Below are 23,711 nucleotides of genomic sequence, written 5' to 3'. Positions count from 1 at the left end.
CAAACCTGATGTACTGTCCTCTGGAAGTATAATGACAGCACAAAGCTGTTAAAACCTTCGCTTAGCATTACCCATAGATTACCGTTAGCCAAAAATAGCTCGTGATGTTTTCTGAATCAAAATTGGAGAGATAAGAGGGGAAAAAAATGTATTTAGTATGTGTAAGAAAAAGGCTAATGCGCAGAGCCGTGTGTTTCAGAGCCAGGTGAGAAGGAGGATTGTGGTTATTTATTCTTGTAATGCCTTTTATGAACACATCTCTACATCATCGTGAATATTGCATAGAAAAATACATTTGATCCCACTTCACGCGTCTCACTCACGAGCACAGTCTGTTCAGTGTTGTGTTGGGGAAGTTTTCATCAGCAGTGGGGAGAAGAATGGTTCCTGGGAGAGTGAATTTAAGGAGCACATCTTTTTTCCTATGGGATTTGTTATCAGGTTTTCTTGAGAACGTGGTGAAGATAAATGCTATTTCTAAGAACTAGTCGAAGACACAAATTTAAACACAGTGCACAGTATTGATTTAATTGAACAAGTTTGGTGTGATGCTCACAGCCTTTTTTCAGCACTGCGCTGGGCGCAGAGGGAGAGGAAAGAAGCACTTTTCCAAGTTAGGACAAAACAGAAAAGATTTTCTATTGCATATTCTGCCTAAAATATCCTTTTCTTATGTTTTGGACAACATCACTACTCAAAGCCTACAGACTAGAGGAAGATATTTGTACATTAGTTAGTGGGGTTTTTTTGTCCCCTAGAGCATTCCAGAGGAAGGAGCCAGGTTTTAAAGACTACAGGTTTCTGGACAGTGCCTTGTCTTATGATGGTTAATACTCTATGGCATATCCATGAGCCAGTTTGTTCAAAAATTACGATGTATAATTTATTATCCGAGATTAAGGATTTGTTTAAAATAATACCTACTGCTTATCTTTAAAAAAACTCACTACTAAATCTCATTTGAGTAAATAAATGCTGTACATTGATTTTATTTTTCCTCTTAAATGAATCCTTTGATATAGCATTTATCTTTAGGGCACTCTCAATAATCAAAAAGTGTTTAAGTAAAATTAATTTAATACACCTAAATATTGGCTTTTGAGAGTGGATAGAGGAAGGAAATCTTTTTTGTGTGTTGCTAAATTTGGCTTTTTCAATGTGTGCCTTGTAACTTGAATCACCTTAGGTGGTCATGCCTGTATAATTAACATTCAGTTTTCTGATGATTATTTTTTTGTTACCTGTTCCTATAAAGATATAGAGATGTGGGGCAAGTGCTTCTCTTACACCAGCATAAATCAGGAATAGGTCTAGTAAAGGGAGTACAAAATTTGATGGGCAAAGCCAAAATAAGTGTGAAGAAGGTAAGGAGGAAAACAGGAAATTATCTCTTTTTTACTACAGTTTATCAGCATCCACAATTTCACATTTATGATAGAGCAGTTGATACGATAGAGCTCAAACCACCTTTTTTTAGTGCCACCTATGGCTGTCTCCCAGCTGCCGTGACCGCGTGCCCTCCCCGCTTTGGCAGGGGGGATCGTGGTAGCCGAGCCCCAGCACTGCTGCCGGCACGGAGCGGAGCGTGCGCTGGGCACGTCGAACGGCCACGGAGCTGGGGGTGTTCTCATAGGAGTTCTGAAAAATTAATAGCGAAGACTGTTTTGCTTTTCCCTTCCCAACAGAGAGAAAGGAGCTGTTGCTGAAAAACGAGGGGCAGGGATAATCAACTTAGAAAGGAGATGAGGATGAACAGGTTTGGTTACAAAAGTTGTAGACATTGAGGAGGGAAAAAGAAAAAATAAAGCCGGATCAAGAGGTTAAAACCAGGGCGTAATGGGACAGAGACAGGTTAGGAGGCGTGGGAATTGCGAGTCGGGGCGATTGTCTCGCCATGAGCTGTGTACGAATGGGAAGTGTGTTCCAAGGAGAAGGGGAAGAGACCCATCGCCCCGGACTCCGAGAATGGGTTTGGAAAACAGAGCTCTGCATTACCCAGTCTGCACCGCCAAACGTGCCCGTGATGATTTTTCAAGATTTATGCTTCTACAGCGCCTCGTTTGCGGCACAGGAATCCAATCAGGCCAGGGGTCTGCCTTCTCCAGGTTCACATCCTGTGGAACAGAACTTCCCATCGTGGAAAATGGTGGAAGTACGTTACCTACTCACAGGCGTTTCTTCATGCCTACAAGCAAAAGTTTGCAGCATGAGGATTTGTATTTTGTTCTTTTATGCCTACAGTCTACCCTATTTGTTTAGCCAGCAACAAACATATTCACAGCAGATGGGGCTTGAAGAATCCGACCAGGTTTCACCATTACTTCTTTCTTTTCTTCAGCCCTCCCCTGAATTCCCTGCTGAGTTCAGGCTCCGTATCCATCTTACGATCAACCTCTCTCTCCTTTTCTCTCTGTAGGATCTGATACGAAGAGACATTCTGTATTACAAAGGTCGCATAGACATGGATAAATATGAAGTGGTGGATATAGAAGACGGGAGAGACGATGACTTCAATGTCAGCATGAAGAATGCCTTCAAACTTCATAACAAGGAGACTGAGGAAATGCACTTATTCTTTGCCAAGAAACTGGAAGAGAAGTTACGATGGCTTAGAGCTTTCAGAGAAGAAAGGAAGATGGTAAAAGAAGATGAAAAGATAGGTGAGGAATATGAAATGAATCTGAAAGGAGATTGTTGGTAATGCTAAATTTAGCCCCAACTCTTGGAGAAGCCCACATTTTTTTTGTAACAGAACTCCAGTTCAACCTTGTTCAAATATCCTTGGTTGCTCTCATAGTCATAAATAGGTCTCTCTCCAATTCAGTTACTGTTATTTTTGGCCCTCAATAAACAAACTCTGTCCATAGCTTCAAGCCTGGACCTCCGTGGGTATGGTGGGAGAAGGAAGTTGTTGGCCATCTGACTTCAGAGTCTCCTGGCTGCATCACTTCTGCTCAGGTTAAGCAGGTCTCGTGCAGGGCAGGAGGGCGGCCACGTCAGTGACTTATCAGCCGTGCCCTTCCCTCCGCATCAGCCCATAAATTGACTGTAACCAATGTCTGTTCGGGCTCAGCTTGTGTTGCTCAGCTGTAAAGCACTGGGCATATTTATGATAGTGTATAAAGAATAATGGGTCTAATCTTACTTTTCGTACAGCCCCTGCACAAGTGAGATTATAAAGAGGCCCGTCCTTTCACGGAAGATTTGCTTTTCGTTAGAATACCTGCCCGTACACACAGCTCACTGGGTGATGCTTTCCCACCTAGGGCGTTCTGGGTGTGCCAAACAGTGCAGAACATTCCCCCCTCCCCGAAAGAACAAGAGGCTTTGTGAGCAATCTTCTGAATTGTGTTTGCCGTGTTCCCTTTTTCAGGCTTTGAAATTTCTGAAAATCAAAAGCGGCAAGCGGCAATGACAGTAAAGAAAGTCAGTAAGCAAAAAGGTAACCGGCAACACGCACTGTGCCTGGTGATGTGAGGGTGGAGCGGGCTGGGCTGAATCCTGCTGGGTTAGGATCCAGCGTCCCCCTTGAATTTCCCCCTCCCCTTTCTCTTTTTTTATAAAATACCGTTTGTGCTTTGTATCCTTTCTTAATGTATCTGTGGGCCAAATTAATCTCTGGTCTAATGTGGTTGAAGCCGGTGGAATTTCACCAGAGATGAATTTGATCTTGTGTCTCCAGTCTGATGTCCAGAAGCTGTCCCTGGGGGCAGAAATCTATCTCAGTTGTTTATCTCAGGCTGAAATGGGAGTGAGTGCGGAGATGGGTAGGGGTTCTGCTGATTCCCAAAGCCTCCCATTAGCAAAGAAAGAAAGAAAGAAAGAAAGATGGCTAAAGTGCTGGAGATGGTGAGGAATCCACCCCTTTCCTGCTTTTGGAAAGGGGACACTCATGTTTCCTGGGGCTACCTATAACTTTTTAAGGACAGCACAGTAGCATCAGCTCTAGGAAAAAATGTATCTTAGGAAAGACATTCTGTCTCTACTGTGAAATTCATTTCCCCACCCGGGCAGGCTACAGCCAGCTAATAAATGCCATGCTAGATATTAAACACAGTCTCAACTGGCGGAACAGCCAGCGTTAATTATCTCTCGCAATAACTCTTGCAGCTACATGTTTGGAAATAGTAAATACGGAGGGGAAGTCAGAGAGGTCATTTTTCAAGTTTTCCAAAGCTTCACAAAGTGGTAGGCATAGCGATTCGTTACCAAAGTACCGCGGCACAACTAGGCCTATAAATGGGTTTTGAGAGAACTCATCACTTCTTGGCTAGAGTCAGTTCCAGGCTGATCCGTCCCCGCTCTGTACAGGCAGTGGGTTGGTTTTTGCAAACATTGAAGGAGCTCTTTGCTTTCTGCCTCACCTGTTTGTTGTCTACTGGCTTTGCTGGTCCAGTAGTGGTTCGCTAGGCCAACTGTAAACTCCTTGGTTTGCTGTGTCTCTCCATTGTCATGAGTCTTCTCCTCTCTACTAACTTCCTATGTTGTCTTCTGAAATGTTCTCTAAAAACTCTCCTGGCCAGATTTTCTAAGCTCAAAAGTATGCACACACCCAAAGATGGGCCCAGGAAACACGTGTCTTACACGACGTACACGTAGTTCAGGCAGTAGCGGACGCTGTCACGAGCTCGGTTTTGCGGATGCGCCCCTCACCACGTGCATGTTTGTCCCTCAGCACGGACACAACCACGGACATCGTGGCGACTGGAAAACTAGAGAACCTGACTTGCATGACTGCCACCACGAAACCAGTTTCAATTGTTATTTGCTGTTCAATAATTATATTATTAATTAATTGAGGCGTTAATTAATTAATAATTGTACTGTTCAGTCTTTAAGGGACACAGTTCAAAGGTGCCTGAGCATGCCTACCAGTATTCCCACTTAAATCACTGGACTTGCATCCTGACAAATATAATATGCCTAACCGTGATTATTTCTTACACAGCAATCGCTCTCTTGTTTTCTCTCTTTCTCTTTCTCTCTCTTTCTCTCTGAGATGAAAAAGGAGGAGCTATTATCTTAGAATTCTCTGACTATAAAATTAATTAGCTCCTAAAACACCAGTCAGCGTTCCTTTTGTGAAGAACGAGCTTGCGCTCTAACACCGGCAGTTCTTTTTATGAGATGAAGTCCTCGAGTCAGGCAGAAATTCAGTCAGACCCCAAGCACCAAGTGAAGCGAAGCCTGGTTGTTCTGCTTAAGACACGAAATCTGAAAAACAACAAACAGGGTCATTAAATTAGTAGCTCTGTTTCTTTTGTCCTACATTGTGGTAATCATAGCCCAGTCTCAGATTAATTAAATTAACTACCGGCGCTGAACATTTTGCTGAAAACTCTTACTTTTTTTTTTTTTTCCTTACTCTGGGGTTTTCTTACTCTGTAACAAAGAGTTTTCTTAAGAGTTTTCTCACTCTGTGGTTTGCCTTGTGCCCGAGCCCAGAGGGAGGCAGGAGGCTGCCGGAGCAGGGAGCCGGTGGCATTGCTCAGAAGAGGGAGGCAGGAGGAAATTCCCGAGAGTGAGCATTTAGCGATTGATTATTTTTTTTTAATCTTGCCGTCTGCATTTTATATATATTGCCACCAGGGTTGGGGTTGGTTGGTTTTTTTTTGCCAAAGACCTCGGCAGGCGCTGGGGGCTGTGCTGCCCCGGCGGTGCAGCCCCGGGGCTGGGGGCAGGCAGGCGGCTGTGCCCGGGGCAGGAGGTTGCTGCCGGCAACACCGCGCGCTGCCTTTGCCCTCCCACGGCACGACATTGGAAGGGGCTTTCAATTGGTTTTGGAGCGTCAGTTAGACCTGGAAAGCAGTGAAGTCCTTTAGGATTAGGAATACTTCCACTGCGTTCAGCTGAACTATTTATTCATTTAAATTTAGGGACTTTGCAGGCCAGGTCTCGGTGGCTGCAGCAGGGCTTGAAGCTCGACAGCTCGACCTGACGCGGCGAGAGCGCTGCTCCCGTGTCCCCGGATGCCTATTACAGACTTGTTTCTAGATTATCTCAGCTGTCCCCTCCACCTCTTAAATGGGAAACCGTGGTAATTTCCCTGTCGCAGAATACTTAAGGCCGAGAGAAAAGCCGTGAAGGAGGTGAAATGGAAAATGCAATCAGCTTTGTTAGAGGTGAAGCAGAAAAACCTTTTTCACATAGTATAAACTGCCGCTGATTTCATGCACTGCTGTACCACACCTCCCAGAAGTACGTCTCCGGAGCTGGCTGGCGCGCGTTTGAGAGGGAAGCGTTTAAATGACCGCTCGCTGCGGCAGGCGAGGGGGAGACGCTGAGAGATCAGCTGATGGCAGGAGAAGAAACCTTCATGTTCCGCTTTTTAAACTAACGGGAACTTTATGCCGGTGGTTAAGAGAGAACACAGCTCTCGGCGTTTCGAGAAGTTTTTGCTCCCCAAATGAGGCAGCCCCCTCCTACCGCTCCCCTCGGCGCAGAAACGCGCGCACGCGTGCCGTGCCAGGCTGCCGTCCCTTCCAAAGCGATGTAATGACGCGCGAGGTCAGATTTCAGCAATGTACTGGGATTTGCACTACTTATTGAATTGGGCAAAAAGTAATGATATTAGACCGGGTGCCTTAAGACAGCATTAAACCAATTTTTGACCTTCTTTAAGTCCATTAGACATAAAGTAAATGGGTAGTGTTGGCTCTGCACCTTACCGACAGATAGAGAAAAGGGCCGTTTGTTGTTGTTTTTTTCTTTTTGCATTGATTGTTCAAGATTCTGCCTCTCGGTTACTGCCCTTTAGCTTCTTTCAATGTCAGTGTGGTAACTGGGAATAGAATTCAGTGTGGTGTCTCCTAGAAATAGCAACGTAACAGAGAAATTTATTTGGCTTGACTTACAGAAACAACAAAAAGCCCCACAGCCCTTTTTAAGCTACAGCCGATCGAGTGTGCAATTTTTCTGCAGATAAGTCCAGGTACCACCGAGGACCTTTGCTGCCTACACTGACACTGCCACAGTAAGATAGCAGCGAGTTGCACTTCCAAAATTGTGCTCGTTATTGACTAAAGCAGTGGAAACAAATCGAAATTTCCCTTGAAAACGGATCCTTTGTGGACCTCCGGTCCATCCTTAACATAGACACGGGATTATCCAGGGTACTTTTTCCATTTCTGAGCGTCTGAAAACAGAAGGCTCCTTCAGTGGCTGTATCCATCGAGGGCTTCTGTTCTGCTGCCCACTTTTTACCTCCCCTCCAACGATTAGTGTTTGTGGCTTTCAGAAGCATACAGTTACTTTTCTGATGCCCGGCTTTGTCTACGTCTGTCCCCGTGCAGGACAGTGTGTACACGCAAGGGATTTTTGCTCATGTTCCTGGAAGCCGTCAGCCAGGGGTGTCGGGGGGATCAGAGGTTCCAGTACCCGGGAAGGAGACCCCATTCTTAAAGCACCATTTCCCGCTAATCTTTCCATTTTGGAAAATGAAATGTCGCTTCAAATTGGAAGAAGTGTCCTTAGCGCTGGGTGGGAGGGTTTCCCACCCCGGGAGAGCTCTTCAGACCCATGCCATGAGCCAGCTCCTTCGTGCCCTTCTCTCTGTCCCGTGTATTCTCCTCTGCACTGTGCCACAGCTTCACCAAAGCAGATGCCCTCAGCCCAGATGAGCCTTTAGCCTGGTGGTCTGGGACTTGTGGAAGGAGGGAATATATATTTGACCACTATCACCCCGAGCCCTGAGCTTCGAAGGATGCTGTCATCAAATCTGCCCGTATATGCCCAGCTGGGGTTAAACCTTCAGCCAGCAGGGACTGCTTTGGCCTGCAGTAAAACACCCTCTGAATTTTCCTGCTAACTTCTTCCGTTCTGATCACTTGAGCTCATGGCGAACCATGTCATAAAAACCCTGACCCGAACACCCAACAGCTTTTCTTTGACTTCTCAAACTTCTGCCCTCCAGGCTCTCCCCCAGCGAGCCTGCCTGGCAGAAGGAGGTGACCGTGTGTTAGCGTACTTGTGCTGGCTTCGTCCAGCTGGTGAGGACAGGTCTTCCCGGGTGACAGAGTCTGTAGGTACCTCCTGTGGCTCTCCTGAGCGTTTAGGCTCGTTTTATTGCATCTTCGTTGCTAACAAGATTGACGTGGCCCCGACATGTTTCCCCATCCTATTCACACGTGTAGGCACAGCCTCGGGGGGATTGAGACTGAGCCACACACAGACCAACTGCTTTAAAACAAAGAGGGGCATTTGCATTTTGAGATAATCAGGGTCGCTTCCCTTTTTTTTCACAGAGCTCTCCGCAGCGTAGGTGAAAGAATGGAGCTAATCATGTTCTCGGTGGTATTTCCCCACAGATTCAGCGAAATCACAGAGCTTATCCCCGTGCTTGTAAAATACAGACCCTACCCAAAGCCTCCGAAATGCGGGTGTTATTCAGGGCCCGTCTGCGGCTCAGCTCGCCCAAGCACTCCGTGCTTTGAGTCCACAAGCACTGGTCTCGTTGGTGACAGTGTAGATAGATGGCTTCTCACCGGAGGCATTAATAACCCAGCTGGAGTCAGCGGTATCATCTGAGATCCGGTCAGATGTACAAGCTAAGGCAAATCATGAAGAAATTCTTGGCTGGGAGACCTCCAAGGATGGTACCGGTGACCCGGCAATGGGCACGTGCTTCTGAGCAAATTCTCCAGGGGATTTTGTTGGTGAGATGTGGAACAGGCCTCTTGGGTTTTCCCTCGGCCCTCGTTTGAAGAGCCAAGGTGTTGACATCAATGTCTTGTTGAGATTCCAACTGAAATAAGTTGGTCAGCCCAGATACTCCCGCACTTTTAGTTTGGTGAGGTATTTTAGGTAAGGGCGGTGTTGCTGCCCAGCAGAGGCTACATTTCAGGGCGGTGATGGATGAACTGATGTCTTCCTATCACTGAAAAGGGTGGAGTGATCTTTGCTATCGGTGTGCAGAATGCCAGAGGAGAGGGAGGCTATGTAAATACAAGATGGGATAAATTAGTTTTCACCTGGCTTTGATTGATAAAGCCCTAATGTCATTTATTCCATCTTGACTCGCTTAGCTTTTGCTTATCACATGAGGAATCATTATCTTAATGCCTAGTCTAATGACATCAGGTTGCAGTAACAGACTTGATAAATAGACTCAGGAAGGTCAAGTTACCGCAGTATTTGTAGATACTGTGGTTGGCTGTGGAATAACCAGGACACAAGATTACTGTTTTCTTCTGTTGCATTTCTCAAACTGCCTTTGGCCCTTTTCCCTCCCTCTTCCTCCAAACGGGAGAAGTTAGGCTAGTGGTTAGACAGGAGAGCTGAATATGGTCTCCTCACCGGTACCATCCCTGGTAGTATCTACCTCTGCCAGGCCATTGAGTAAAATCCCTGGCTGTGTAACAAACCACGGCTAATGCACCGCTTAAATTCCTCCGGAGTAGTGGGCAAATATGACAAAGTCTGAGTCGAGTAGTTTAGCCGTGGAAATGCGAACCCATGAGGTCCACGACTGCTCAGGACTGCCCTCGGAGGCAGACGATTCCTGCTCACAGCTGCCGTCCGCACCTCTGCCTGTAAAAACGAGGTCTGCAAGCAGGGAACAGAACTAGTGTCAGCCGCAGCGTAGTCTGCTAACTCTAACCGTAACGGCAACCAAGGGAATAGTGGTGAAGTGCTTTGAGATCCTCTGTTGAAACGTGCTGAAGAAAGGCAAAGGGCTGTACCCGTTCAGCCACTTCTGCTCCTTATTTCTTTAACTTCAACTTGTCGCTGTCGCAGGAGTAATTAACCGCACAACAGTTAGTGTTGCTGAGGTATGTTCCTGGCTACGCCATGTTGCATATGGGTTACAATGTTGAGGAGGAGACGGAATTCATGGGGTTTCTGAGCCTGGCTCCTGAAGGATGCAAGCTGGCTCAGCTGCTGTTGAGATCAGAGGGAGATGAAAGGTTCCTTAGCGCAGCGCTGCTTCCTTCCCTACCAGCAGCCTCCGCTCGGCCAGGCGAGAAAGCAGGCGTTGATATTTCGGCGTCTCCCGCTCAACTCTGGCTAACGAACAGCATGATGTCTGGCCAGCTAGGTAGAAGAAAAGCCTATGCAATAGCTCCCGATGAAAGCATAAACTAAAATCTTCAAGGTTGAGGATGGAACAAACAGCACGTTGTGCAAGTTTCCATGGCTTTACGTAGGCAAACGTGAGTGTATTCTGTGTATGTTCTGTATTAACTCCGGAAAGGTGCAGTGTGAACGTAGCTGTCCTGCGGTATTATAACTGGCTCTGTCTGCACGTGTCCATGTGGATTGCCTGTCACTTAATAGCACGCTCCTAAATCTTCCAAGTGCTACTGAAGTCGTCTTGTAACCTCAAATAGAAGAGGGCTTTACGTAGGCAAACGTGAGTGTATTCTGTGTATGTTCTGTATTAACTCCGGAAAGGTGCAGTGTGAACGTAGCTGTCCTGCGGTATTATAACTGGCTCTGTCTGCACGTGTCCATGTGGATTGCCTGTCACTTAATAGCACGCTCCTAAATCTTCCAAGTGCTACTGAAGTCGTCTTGTAACCTCAAATAGAAGAGACACTTTGAAAAAAAGAAATAGAAGGGGGGGTGGGGGGGAAGAGAGAGTTTTAAATCTTTTTAATTGTTTTCTTCTGAGCTGAGAAATCCGATAGATTCCAAGTGACGTTGCCTGGTACTAAAAAAAGACATGATCTCAGCTGACAGCGCAGCATCTCTCTTTACCAGTTTTGTCTGGCCACATTATAAACCCCAGAGTTTTCTTTTTCTCCTTCTGAACAGATTTCCACATCCCCCACTCTGCCGAACGTCTCGCTGTGCAGCTGCAGCCTTAATATCCTGCTACAGTGCAGAATTAGGCATGAACCAGCAGAAGGAGCTCCAAGTCTGGTCATTGGCGTGTAGCTGCTTTCCTACGCCTTGGAAAGGCAGCGCAGCAGCTGTGTCTCGAAATCATTACTTATCTATCGATTCTTTCCCGTTGCGCTTTGAATTCTGTTCGCCGAGCGGCCCAAAATGGCATTGGGAAGGAGCTCTGCTCATTTCTTTCTGTTGAATCGCAGTGGAGTTACGGCTTTGCATATTAAAAAAAAAAAAAAAATCCCTCAAGAGACAATTTTGCACAACGGCCCCGAGTTCTGATGGGGGAGCAAACCGCTTCAGAGCAGAAGAGAAAACCCCCAACCCGTCGTGCTTTTTCCCAGAATTGCTCTTTCTCAGGATTTGAAGGTGTGCAGATTAGGTGAATCTTCTCCCCGTTGTCCCCCCCCAGTTCCTGTGTTCCACCTTGTCAAGAACGCGGGTATGTCTGGGGAAATAAAAAAAAAAAAAGCCATTCTTGGGGCACCTCAAGCTATGGCAAAGTGCTGCATCACCGTTTCACAAGAAAATGTATTCTTTTGGAATTACCGGCCTGACTTGCCAGAGCACAAATGTTTTTATTTGCATGCCCACAGAGCCGCGGTAATTATGCATGCCATTGAGAGCCGCGGTCTTGATCATTCAGGCCACGGAGACCATTTGATAAATACGATAAATATGCAAAACTGCGGCTGCTTATTCAAGCAGAACCAGCCAGGAGCTTTTGACGTTCATCCAGCTTAGATGTCAATGCCAACAGCCGAGATCCTCGAGCAGGGCCACGCAAACCACTTTGAGAATATGGGTCTGAGTGTCTTTACCGAGGGAAGTGGCAGCGTGTGCATGGGTTTCAAGCAAGGATAGACATTTTTCAGGAGCTGGGACCAAAAAGGCTATTTTGGGAAAGAACTGAATGGGGTTTGCTAGTGATCTGGCCAGGGGAGTCTGCCTTTTTCCCTTTTGGAGAAGACAGACCATGGATTACATTCTTTGCAGTGTAACTCCCTCAGTGTCAGTGAACTTCAGCCAGACTGTCCTTCCTCTACTCCTTCAGACTTCCAAGTGCATAAGATTTTGCTGATCCAGGAGATCTCGTAGCATTTCTGTATCGTGATTAAAATACATTAGTTCACCCTCCACAGATTGGTTTAGAGACACCAAAGAGCTCAGCCCAGCTCAGCACCGCAGACCGGACACATCGCAAGGCTGACTGCTACTTTGCAGCCATAGGATGCAGAAGACATTGGGCCATGCCATTAAAGCAATGGGGTTTCAAGGTCTTCCAAAGCCAAAAACAACTGCTGTATGTCCCTTAGGAGGAGCTTTAGATTCACGGCTCTTTTTTTTGTCGTAAAACATTAGTTAGTAATCTTGGTGGCACAAGGCCCGTTTGCCTTTGAAGTAATTCCTGGTCCTTTGGGTCAGTCCAAACCAGTCCAAACCATCCAAACCACTTCCCAGACAGAAGAAGATGTCTTTCCCAATTCTAGCCATGTAAGGGACCTGTGGCAGATCCTAACCTTCCCACAGACTCTAAAATTCCTCACCGATCTCTGCTGGGAAAAGTAACCAAGGCACTAAAGGCTGGTGGCCTCCAGGAGAACGTCTACACTCTTGTGTGGGTTCAGGGCTAGAGTTTGCCCTCCAGAGCAGACTCTGCAGTTGGTTATACTGCCCACACGTTGACCTGCCCTCCAAGAAGGCAACTCAGAGCAGGACAGTGGTAGAAGAAGGGCTGGAAGAGGTAGGGCAGAGATGAGCTCAAGCCCATGCTCTACCCTCATGGGACTTAATTGGCTTAAGTCACATAGAGTGGTAAATTCCAGTTGCTGGTTGGGGCCTGCCAAGGAGGTACAGAAGTTGTCTCAGGTATCCTAGAACTGACCCTGTTCCAGGTGTGACCCCAGGACAGCAAGGGCTCTGGGGCTGCACTCCGCTCTGCAGCTTTCTGGGGGAGAGAGGAGCTTGGGAAAGACAGAGTCAAAAACTTGTTGATGAGTAACTCTATTCCAGCATGCAGATACAAATGCAGAGCATCTCCAGGTTGTTCTTTTCAAGTAAGTTTGAAATATGAACTGTCATGCATTTGTTAAAGGTTAATAAGTATGAATCACGGAGTGGTTTTTTGTCCACCGTAAGGAGAAAGGTCTTTGGTTGCTCCCTACAGTGGACAGCACGATTTGATGGTATTTGCTGTAAAGAAGGAGAAATCAGTTAGACATAGTCAAGATGATATCTCCATTTGGTCTGAGCCGTTTGAGGATTTTAACAACCCTTGATTGGTAAATTCGATCACAAGGGGAAGCGAATTAATTCTCTTTCCTAAAGCCATACTAAAGCCTTAGCTCTGTATCTAAAAGAGGTCCTGAATTATACTGCAGCAACATATAGAAGTTGTCAGATGAGCTCCGTGAGTGCAATTTGTGAGGCTTTTTTCCTTTGTCTGTAAGTACCTGACTGTGTGCAGCCTTCCTGTGCCCGGACCGGCCGGCACTGGTCCCGCAAAGCATGTGTTTGTGTGTCGGTAGGAACCGCTAACTGAATGCAAAGAGTCGCATTTCTTTTACACACGTTGCTGTGGTACCTGGGTGCTAATCACCGTATTTTGCCTTCTCTAGCACCTTCCCAGCTGAGGATCTCAAAGTGTTTTACAAACATTAATTAATTTAGCTTCACAACCCTGGTGTGAGGTAGGTGGGTGATGCCATCCCGCTTTCCAGATGAGGACACTGATCTACTTGGGTAGAGTCGCCTCGCTCCTGCGGTTAAAACCAGGGGAGGCAATGGCCTCGCGATGGCCCTTGCGAAGCTTGCCACCCGTCACGCGGCCGGGGCTGCCCTCCCCGCAGAAGGAAGAGCAGTTCTGCGTGCAGCAGAGGGGATCCAGAGATGGCCAGAGCTTACAGCAACCTGCTTCCGAGCCCTGCTCCTCCTTCCTGCCCTTCTCTGGAGTTGTGGTTTCCAGCCGGTCACGCTAACCCGAGGCCGAAGGAGGGATTATCCCTCATCAGCGGTGGTGCGGGGAAGGAGATACAGAAGTAGCTGTATTACTGTTCCCTGTAGTCTACGCTTTGGGGGTGACGCACCTCCCTTCTGTTCCACTTCCATCCACCATCCTTCCCAACGGGTTGCCTAGGTCCCGGCTTGCTCAAGCTCCCCCTTTCCGTGGGAAAGCCGTAAGGGCAGCACCCCCTCACCCCCGTCCTGCACAGGAGCTGTGACTCACGTATGTGGGAATTACGCATCTAGAACCTCAAAGCGCAGCCTTGCCAGTCCATCCATTGCTACCAGTTTGGATTGAGCAGAATCCGCCTTTTTTGCGTTGCATGCAGCCCTTTTTGGCTGAAACCAGACTGGTGAATTGAAAATGAACCCTATGGAAAAGTCCTACAAACATTCCTCAAGAAACTAATGAGTTGCCCTTTGTGTAGGCAGAGTAGCGCTGAAGCGGTGCGGGTCCCTGCGGCGTCGCGCTCCCTCCAAAGCAGCTCTGCTCCGTTCTGACGCCGGAACCGGTGCCGAGGGGTCCGAGGGGTCACGCTGCTCGGGGCTGGGCACCGCGGCACGTTGGGGCAAAACCGCTTTCCAAGCGTAGCTGGGGAGGGAGGGTAAAAACGAGCTTGGAAAGACCGAAATTTGCGAGCGGGTTGAATGGTGCGGTTGTTTGCCTTCGTCTGAGCAGACTGACGTTGCGTATGGCCCGGCCACGCGGTTGTGCCTCGTTAGGTCCCGCAGGACTTTTCCATGAGGGCATGCAAAACTCTGCCAATACAAAAGTAATGGATCTTTTCCAAATCTTTCAACGCGTGGTCTAGCGTAGGTAGCCTCCGAGCTGAGAGTTTAGGCAGCTGCTGCGTTCCTCCGTAGATTTGCCGTCTCTAGCACGTCTCCCTGTTGTGTGGGACCCTGGTTATTAAGTGGTAAGAAGCGATAGCATGACGAAGAAAGACTATTGACCCGATTGCACTTTGACTGATCTGTTTCTTTTTCCCCCCAATCATCGATGCAGGTGTGAGCTACTCCAAGTCGGTTCCTCCAGCCTACCCACCACCCCAGGATCCATTAAATCAGGGACAATACATGGTGACAGATGGCATATCCCAGTCCCAGGTCTTCGAGTTCACCGAACCCAGACGCAGCCAGGCACCATTCTGGCAAAACTTCAGCAGGTTAACACCATTCAAAAAATAATACCTAGAGAGATGGAGAATTTTAACTTAAAAGAACTCAAATTTAAAAATAAAAATAAATAAAATTATATTTATAGATGGACCTTTTTTCGGAGAAGCACTGTTGCAACTAAATATATATACATATATATATGTATACACACATTTTAAAAATAATAATATATATACATATATGTATATATATAGAAGGACCAAAAACTTTTTTTGTTGTTTTTGGGAAGCAATCTGCTACTAGATACTAGGAAGCACCAATGATTTCTAACCATGTGACCTATTTTATTTTATTCCATTGGTCGGACATCTTTTTTTTTTTATTTTATTTTTCTTTTCTTCTTCATTTTCATTCAAGTCGTCATTGGCATCCCAGAATGCTTTCTCGCTTGTGTGAATTCGTCATGGAAGTTCCTCGTGGACTACATTGGTGTATATTTTATTTGATTTTATTTATGGCTGGGGGTGGGGGGGTGTTGTTTGTTTTTTGGAGTGCCGGGAGATCTCTGCTCCCTCTCCCTCCCTCTCCGTCCCTTCCTTGGCTGTCCCCGGAGTTATCATTTCAATGAAGAGCATCGACCCTTTCCCCGTCCCCGTCCCCGTCCCCGTCCCCGTCCTGCATTCTCTGGTCTGACTCGTGCCTGTCTGGATGTGCTCCCCTGTGCACCATGCTCTGCTGCGCAGTATTTCTCTGGCTTTAACTGTTGTGTTGTGGGCAGGTGAAAAGAAGCAGAAGGGCTATCAGCTATTTAGGAAGTGAGAGATGGGTTTTCCTCAGTTAATTTTTTTTTTTTTTTGCATTATTTTTTAAGCGCTGTCTTTTTCTCAATTCAGTGTGATTTGTTCGCACTCGGAGTAAGACTGAGAAAAGAATATCAGGGGCTTTTATTTCTTTTGCGTTTAGTTTTATTTCTGGTGGGGGGGTTATCTATAATCTCTTTTCTTTTTAAGCTGAGACACGACTCTGAAAAGCCCACTCCTATCTTTGTTTTCCATGCAAAGATAAAAGCTTAAAAACTGATGGCTTCACGCCCTCCATTCCAGCTAGAGGAAAATTGGCTATTAGGCTCCAACAAATGGCCAGTTTTCTTTCTTCAGGAACTAAGGTCCCATCCTGTTGGCCACACTCACGCCTGCACAGTCCTGCGTTAATGAACCGCTAATTGCCATTTACAGGAGCAATGATCCCAAAAGGGAGGACCGTGACTGCGCTCACTGCCTGCTCTACCCTAATGCATATCAGATCCCCGTCTTCGCCCGGGCACTCACCTCCCGGGCGAAACACGAGCCGCCGTAGTGACCCCATAGCGGAAGGATCATTGCCCGAGTAACTGGAAGTATTTCCCTGATATTTAACGCACCCGAGCGGCAGAGGAGTTGAGAACTGCCTCTCAGGAAAGATACGGATGTGACCTGAGAAGTTTAGCCGTATGCCCACGATTCCGTGACCTAATGTAAATCAGTGATGAGTTTAACCGAAACGGCACCGATGGTTCCGATGGTTCATCAGAGGTGTATCAGTGTCAGCGGGTTCTGGAGTGACGAGCTGAACTCTCCAGGTCTCTTTCTCTCTCTTTTTCTCCCTCTGGAGATTCATAGCTCTGTTTTCAAAGACGCTTCCGACAATTTCAGCCTCAAGTACGTTCGTTTGCAAGCGCAAAAGCTTATGTTTAAGCTTGTAAAACAAATCATTGTGCACTAGGATGATTTTTTTTTTTTCCTAGGGCAAACGAGACTCTTTAACCAGATTTAGAAAATGAACTTAAAAACTTTGCAGAGCTATTCTGCAAGCTCCTTTGAAAACGGGGGATGAAGTGATTGATGATGGTATTTATAATTTTCTTTGAATCTGATACACCACGTAAGCACCCCGGGCCAACTAGCTATTTTTTTTTCTCCTCTAAGAATTGCAAGAGGATGGGAAGAGCAGAGAGTGTGATTTCAGTGATTTCATGGAGCCTGTTTTATTTCAGGGCATATTACAAGGCAGTGGCTGTATTTTTGATTTAAGTACAAAACTAATCTCAGCGCTTTTTAGTAATGGAGAAACTCTGAATAAACAGCAAAGCCAGAGGAGTGTTCCGGAGAGGGCGAGCGGCCCCTCTGTGACAGGCAGCGGCGAAACCCCGGGAATCCCACATAGGAGGCAACCCGATTTTCTATCGGAACTTATTTTTATGCTCTTTTGTATCTTTGCATTTTGATGGTCAGATTTGAATCTTGAACATGTAGCAAATATTATTTTGTTTCTTTACCAGAATGGGTATTTGAAGAAGTGAGTGAGATGGGTTCTCAGCAGTGAACTGAAATGCGTTCCTATTTCTGAATGGCTGGAGAGATGCAGAGAGAGAGAGAGAGAGAGAGAAAGAGAGAGAGATTACAAGCTGTTGTCAACATGATGAAAATTTCACTTATTCCTTTGCCTTTTTAATTGCTTAGGGAAAAAAAAAGAAGTAACAAGCACATTAGTTAAGCCTGTTCATTTACTGTTTTGTGCCTCAGAGAGTGAGAATGAGACATCCATAATTTTTATGAGAAGATGCTTCCTAAATATTCAGCACTAGGAAAAAAGAAACACCACCGCCACACCATTATTTGCATCATAAATCAAGACTCGCTTGATCTGACAAGGCCACTTGTTGGACTCGCAGCTTCTTTCTTAAGTGGAAAGCCAAACCAGACTAGCGTTGCTCGTGCTCGCCGAAGCCGGGCGGCGGGCAAAGCAGATGCAGGCGCTCGTTCCCGAGGGAAGAGGGGCTTGGCTCTCAGGCATGGCATTCAAGAAAGCTCTTCCCCTCCATAAATTGCCGAGGTGCTGCGAGAGATGGAGCGTTATCACAAAGAAGAACCAGCACCGGGTCCCACTTTTCCTACCTTCTGTGGCTTTCCCCCGGAGGGAGCGGGTTGGGCGGCCCCGTGTCTGGAGGCGCTGGGAGCAGCGCAGATGCAATCAGAGTGGGGTGATTTTGACTGAGCATCTGACACAGACTTTTCATTTCAATGCCAGACAGGAGGAACCCACTTACCATTCCATATGCAGAAACAAGAGAGTTGTAACAAACTTACACGTTTACGGTATTTCTCTGGCTGAATCTATATATATATATAAAAAATAAAAATACCCTCTTCCCTAGGTAAATGACATGCATTACCCCTTGACCTAGACACTAGAACAGAGGATCTAAATTCAAGACTTTCGCCTCCCCACCCTCTCCAAAAAGATCAAACAAGAACCAACCTAGGTGCATCTAACAGTTGTAAATAGAAAATAATACATAGAGAAATATATTTGAAATTTGTTTCAGTTTCTGGATGGTCGCCGGCCATCCGTTGCAATGTTATTGATAGTACACTGTGGTGCTTTGGGTTTCTGGTTTTGTTCTCTTTATGCTCTGTCATCTTTTCATTGCAGCTACATTTCAGGGAACATGTATATTTAGTAGCTATTGTAAGTTCTGCATGGCATCACCAAGCTTATTTTTCCTTAAGAAGAAAAGAAGAGTCTGTAGGAGTTTAAAGGCACTATGACGACAGGGACTTGTAGCAGAGAATTTAAAAAAAAAAAAAAAAGGTTTTTAAAATTCTAGTTTGAAGCCAAATACTGATATTTTAGTGCTTTTGGGGTTTTAACAGTAAGAGAAAAAAAAAAAAAAGAAAAAAAAAAGGATTTTGGTAACCCAGCTGATCCGCACTTGCCAGTTTTATTATTTTGTTTATATTGGACTGTTTGACCCTGTCAAACAAGTGTCAAAGTTGTGTGTATAAAACAAAAAAAAGTGTTTAAAAAAGTGTTGTAAAGACACTGAGCCTTATGAAAATATTTATGGAATTAAATAAAAAGAAGTGAAAAGGCATCTGAAGGCATTTTAAATCATTTTCCTCAGAACGGTCTCACTCGTTTCCCAAAGGCTGAGCACGAGTCGCTGGGGTGGGACTCCAGCTTGTCAGCAAAACAGACCCTAAAACATTTGCGTGTAACCAAAAAAATAGCTTTGTACTGGAACTGTCCCCCCTCCCCTTGCTTTGTGTCCTCCGTCTGAACCGAGTGAAATGCTTAATGCGTAGCTGGAGGTTCAACGCTGACAAAATACCGCCCGGCGAGCGCCGGCAGGGCGTGCTCCAAGCGGAGCTCGGATCGCGCCTTCTGCGAAACGTGGGTTTAAAATGCTTTCTGTTCCTGACCTTTGCTCAGCTCCAACCCAAACCTGAAGCCAGCTGAAGTCTCCGAACAGCCGTCTAATCGCAGATGCGGCGGGAGCAGCGCGAGGAGCAGTTCAGAGCCCGGGGCGGCAGCGCAGGGGGTGGGTTTTGGAGGGGCTCAGCCCTCGGCCGGTGAGCGGGTTCCTGCCCCCGCTTTCCCTTGGCGTGGAGGGAGCGAACGCCCTCAGGGAGAAGGAACCGGGTGCTGAAAGGCAAAGTGTCCTCTCCAGAAACCCGGTGGCATGTCACAGGTAAGAGAGTTGAGTCGTGTATTTCTAGTTAGCCCAAAAATACAGTCACGACCGAGAGAAGTGGGGTTATCACGCCACGGCACCCAGAGCTGGTAGCGGTTGGGCGCGATGCCCGTCCACGTGTGGAGAAACACACAGGCGCACCTACCACGGTCCTCTAAACAACTGAGGCCAAAAAGAGCTGCGTTTTCAGTGGCAACACTGACTTTCTGCTCTTCCCTATCTGGCAAGCGCTGGCCGGGACCGCAGCGTCGGCCCACACGTAATAGGAAAGCAGTCAGATGAGGAAATTAAAAAAAAAATACGCAAAAGCCGAGGAGGTCTGCTCTGGGAGACAGGGAGAGAGCCAGGACGGGGGCAAAGCTGTAAGCAGGAAGGCACCTGCGGGGCCAGAGTTTGCGCAGGGGCAGGAGCAGGTTCAGACATCACAGCTTCACATCGCCTACTGCTTCAGCAACAGCCCGAGCCGAGCTTTTTTTTTCCTCTCGCTTACATTATTGCTTGCAATGAAGATGACGTTGGTGCCATGCTGGCCTTCACCCGGCCACGGGCTCCTGTTTCTCTTGTAGCGCATAACTGAAGTCACTCCGGAGGGGATTGGCACAGCGCCGGTTCCAAAGTCTGCTGCTGGGGAGAGCAGACCCAAAATGCTGTTACATGTAAAACCTGCCCCTGAAGAACACCTCTCCTACCCTCACCGCCCTCTCTGCAGGCCAAAATCATTGTTTGCCAGAATTTTACTCTCCCCTCCGAGTTCGCAAACGTGAGCTGCAGGGTCAGGGAGAGCATGAGCCGTATGCAGTGCCCGAGATGTGTACGGTACCCAAACCAGCCCCGCCAAAGGGGGAATGGGGAAGAAACCCCATCACCCAGCGCGTGTGCTGGGAGCAAGAGCACCACCAAAGCTCACTCAGAAGCGGTAACGACCCCCATAGCCCTGCAACGCACTCCCAGCCCGGCTCGCTGTCTGCTGGTGGCCGGGGAGAGGAGCGTTCCGGGGCCAGGAATGCCATTGCAGCTTGTAGTCCTCTTCTGTATTTCATTTAGTGACAGTATTCGTTTGTTTTTAGCTTTCTCCAGCCACCCAGTGCTCGGCCAGCTACTGTGAACTTGGGTTGCATAAAACAAAAACCAAACCCAAAGAAACCCAGTTTAAAATTCCTGTGTCTTGCGGGGTGCTGAGGGTCATTGGGCCGTATTTCTGGAGAACAGCCCAAACCGACCCTCCGAGGCAGCGGCAGGGGCACAGCAGGACAGATGTGCCCAGTAGATTGCTGAGACCTCTCTTCAGCAGTTCCCTTAAACGCGTGCCCAAGGCCACCATTTTGCACCAAAGCTTTTATTATATACGCGGCAAAGGGCAGAATCCAGTCCTTGGCATGAATGACCATCAGCAGGGAAATGACTTACAACGAACACCTGCACTGGTTCTGCCTGGTCTGGCGGTCTGTGGCGCTCCTTCGCCGAGCCGTGTGGCAGGATCAGGCCCCGCTCCGCTTGGGAACTGTAACAGAAGGAGTAAAGCTTTTAGGCTGATACGTTTGTGACACGACAGGAACGTTGCATGAATGACTCTGTACGTCAAAGCCATCTCTGTTTTATCCATGTGTATATATCCATGGTATTACAGCCGAGCTTTTGCTTTTTAAGGCATCAGACTTCCGATCTGAGTGATGGTACTGGGATTACACATCCCCATCTACCCCAAACGATACATTTTCTTGTTTTTCTGTAGCGAAGAAGCAGCACCGGGGTTTGCGCTAAGTACAGTAGGGGGTCAGCATCCTCCAAAGCATGTAATGCACCATCTGTGCTGGGTTATTGAAGAACAAACGGGAATTGCGTGTTGCTGGGGATGCAGTGGCAATAATGGGCATTTTCAAGAGCGTTTCTAAGCACTGTCCACCGAGGGTTTGAATCTCTTACCTTTGCTAGGGAAAAGAAGACATGGTATTTCTTAAATGCTTTTCATGTTCACATCCTTTCTTTTCCAGCTCTCTCAAGGCAAAAACGCATCCTGGTGAAGATGGGCACTGTCTCATTTCAGAGCCACAGTCATGAGTTACCTCGTGCGGGTCTGGCACGGTCTCTGTGCTCAGCCCGGGCTGTGCAGCAGCAATGGCTCAAAAATGTTTCCCCATTCCAACCCCCCCCCCAGTCCATTTCCAAACCTCCCTCCAGCACCTCCCTGTCGACACACCAGGCAAAGCCGCTCTGGTGGCACACGCGGTGTCTCAGGGACACAGAGCACTCGCCTCTTTCAATGCTGGCTACAGCAGCAACAAAAATCTCCAAGACAGGAGCAATATTGGTTATTTTTTTTTAATTTTTCATCTAGGAGAAGATATAAAAAAGTTAAACCCTTGCAGAAACGCTTGCCTCATAAAGAAAACATCAGTGCTTGAAAAAATGCTCTGCTCTGTGGCATCTTGTCGAGCGTGTGGCACCACTGGCCACCTCCGCAGCTCGCAGCTGGGGAGAAGAGCTGGGAACCGCGTTTGGAGCGAGATGAGGGCTGTACACACACACCTCTTCGCACACACGCACTTTCCTGCCCTCTTGCTACAATAGCAGAGAGCCATAACGTACGCCGCTATGGCCTGTCTGGCTTTTACACCCACTGCACAGCTGGAGGGGAACAGACACACATTTTTTTGCTAGGATGGAGGTTTTTCAGAATAAACTGCGGTACTAAATTGGCTTATAAATACCTTCCGAGAATTCAGGCTCCGAGAGACTCTTCTTGGCTAGTCCTGGCAGTCAGTGGAAGTTAACTTCAGAAGAGAAGTTTTACTCTCTTTTTTTTTTTTTTTTTAATCCTTAAGGGGATCATAGACTCATAAACTGGTTTAGGTTGGAAGGGACCTAGAAGATCATCAAGTTCCCACCCCCCTGCCCTGGGCAGGGACACCTCCCACCAGCCCAGGTTGCTCTAAGCCCCGTCCAACCTGGCCTTGAACACCTCCAGGGATGGTGGATATAGTGGTATATTTGCTTCTCCTTTTAGCTCACTTTTAAAAAGCCATGAAGCTTTTACTCATGAAGCAAACACTCGGAGGGTGTGTATGTGTGCGTACAAGCCTTTGCCAGTTCATAGGAAATCAGAAAGTAGGTGGCCCTCTCCTGGGTGGAGATGCCAAACAAAAACCAGCCGTCACCCAAGCCAGCAGGGCCAGGGCTCCTCTTTCCTGTACAACAGCCACCCACCATCTCCTCTGAATCAGTGGGATGTTTCCATAGAACAGTGTAACTGAGGTTAAAAAGAAAAAAATAAAGTCCCATTCCTGACTGTTTTCTGAACTGGTATAAATCGGAACAACCCCAGTGACCCACCACAGGCTTATCACCGGTGTAACTGAAAGCTGCGTGTGATCCCCAGGTTTAGTGACCGGACTGATCCAGCCTGGAAATGCTTGGAAATAGTTCAGCTCAGCTGCGTACGAGGAAGCACCTCTTCCCTCCAAAGACAGAGATTTTTAAGGCAGGTTTTATATAGGCCGAGTTGATACCGTATCACATTCACTGCAAAACGCTGCAGAAGTGTGAAGAGAGCAGCAGGTTTGAACAAATGTGTCACTTACAGGAGCGGAAGTCGGTGCTGTCATTATCTCAGCGAGTCCTTTGTCACCGGCTGTGCTTCAGGCCGGGCGCGCGCTGGCCCGTCTGGACAAATGGTCCGAGCGGAGCTTTCTTGAGCCGTATTGCCCAGGTGCGGTTTAATATCAGTTCAGTGCCACTGACCTGGACTTTGTTCCACCATCAGTCACTCCTGGACAGCCCAGGCCACAAGTCTTGTTTGAGTTGAAGGTATTTTAGCACATCTTAAAGTGAAATTGCTTTCCACATAATGTGTGCTATCACACTAGTTCTTGGTTTGCTGTTTGGGAGCTGGATAAATGCAGAGAAGTGCCATTTGCTGTATTTTAACTCCCCAGCAGCCAGACCAGTGTTTTTCCTGCGCCAAAAATCAGCAGCCTTACGGCACGCTCCGCTCCCCATCGACGTGAAGGTGCAGTTTTTACAGAGCCACACAGACCCGACTCCAGCAAAGGACGAGACGGGCAAATTGCACTAATTGTGCCATTGTAAAAAAGTTCTACCACTTGCTGCCTTATCTGACCTAAACCACATCGTTTGTATGTCACAATTTATTTGTCAGTTTGGCTGGAGCCGCGCGCTGGTGTGTTGGTGTCCATGGCCAACTGCAGAGCGCCCTCGCTCGCCCCTGGGGACACCCAAGTGACAC

General features: G+C 47.3%; 1 protein-coding gene across 1 annotated transcript in view; it reads left to right on the top strand.

The window, feature by feature from the left end:
• ARHGEF9 (Cdc42 guanine nucleotide exchange factor (GEF) 9) overlaps positions 1-15,093 on the top strand; it is a 69,444-nt gene extending 54,351 nt beyond the window's left edge. The window contains exons 7-9 of the mRNA XM_009886513.1: positions 2,417-2,660; positions 3,374-3,442; positions 14,843-15,093. Coding sequence (XP_009884815.1) covers positions 2,417-2,660; positions 3,374-3,442; positions 14,843-15,024 — 495 coding nt within the window. The 3' untranslated portion in view covers positions 15,025-15,093. The remainder of the gene's footprint in view (positions 1-2,416; positions 2,661-3,373; positions 3,443-14,842) is intronic.
• Positions 15,094-23,711: the final 8,618 nt, after the last annotated feature.

The sequence above is a fragment of the Charadrius vociferus genome, unplaced genomic scaffold (genome assembly GCF_000708025.1).
Source record: "Charadrius vociferus isolate BGI_N301 unplaced genomic scaffold, ASM70802v2 scaffold506, whole genome shotgun sequence".
Taxonomy (NCBI): domain Eukaryota; kingdom Metazoa; phylum Chordata; class Aves; order Charadriiformes; family Charadriidae; genus Charadrius; species Charadrius vociferus.
The sequence above is the reverse complement of the archived record's forward strand: the minus strand, read 5'-3'. Positions and strand labels throughout refer to the sequence as shown.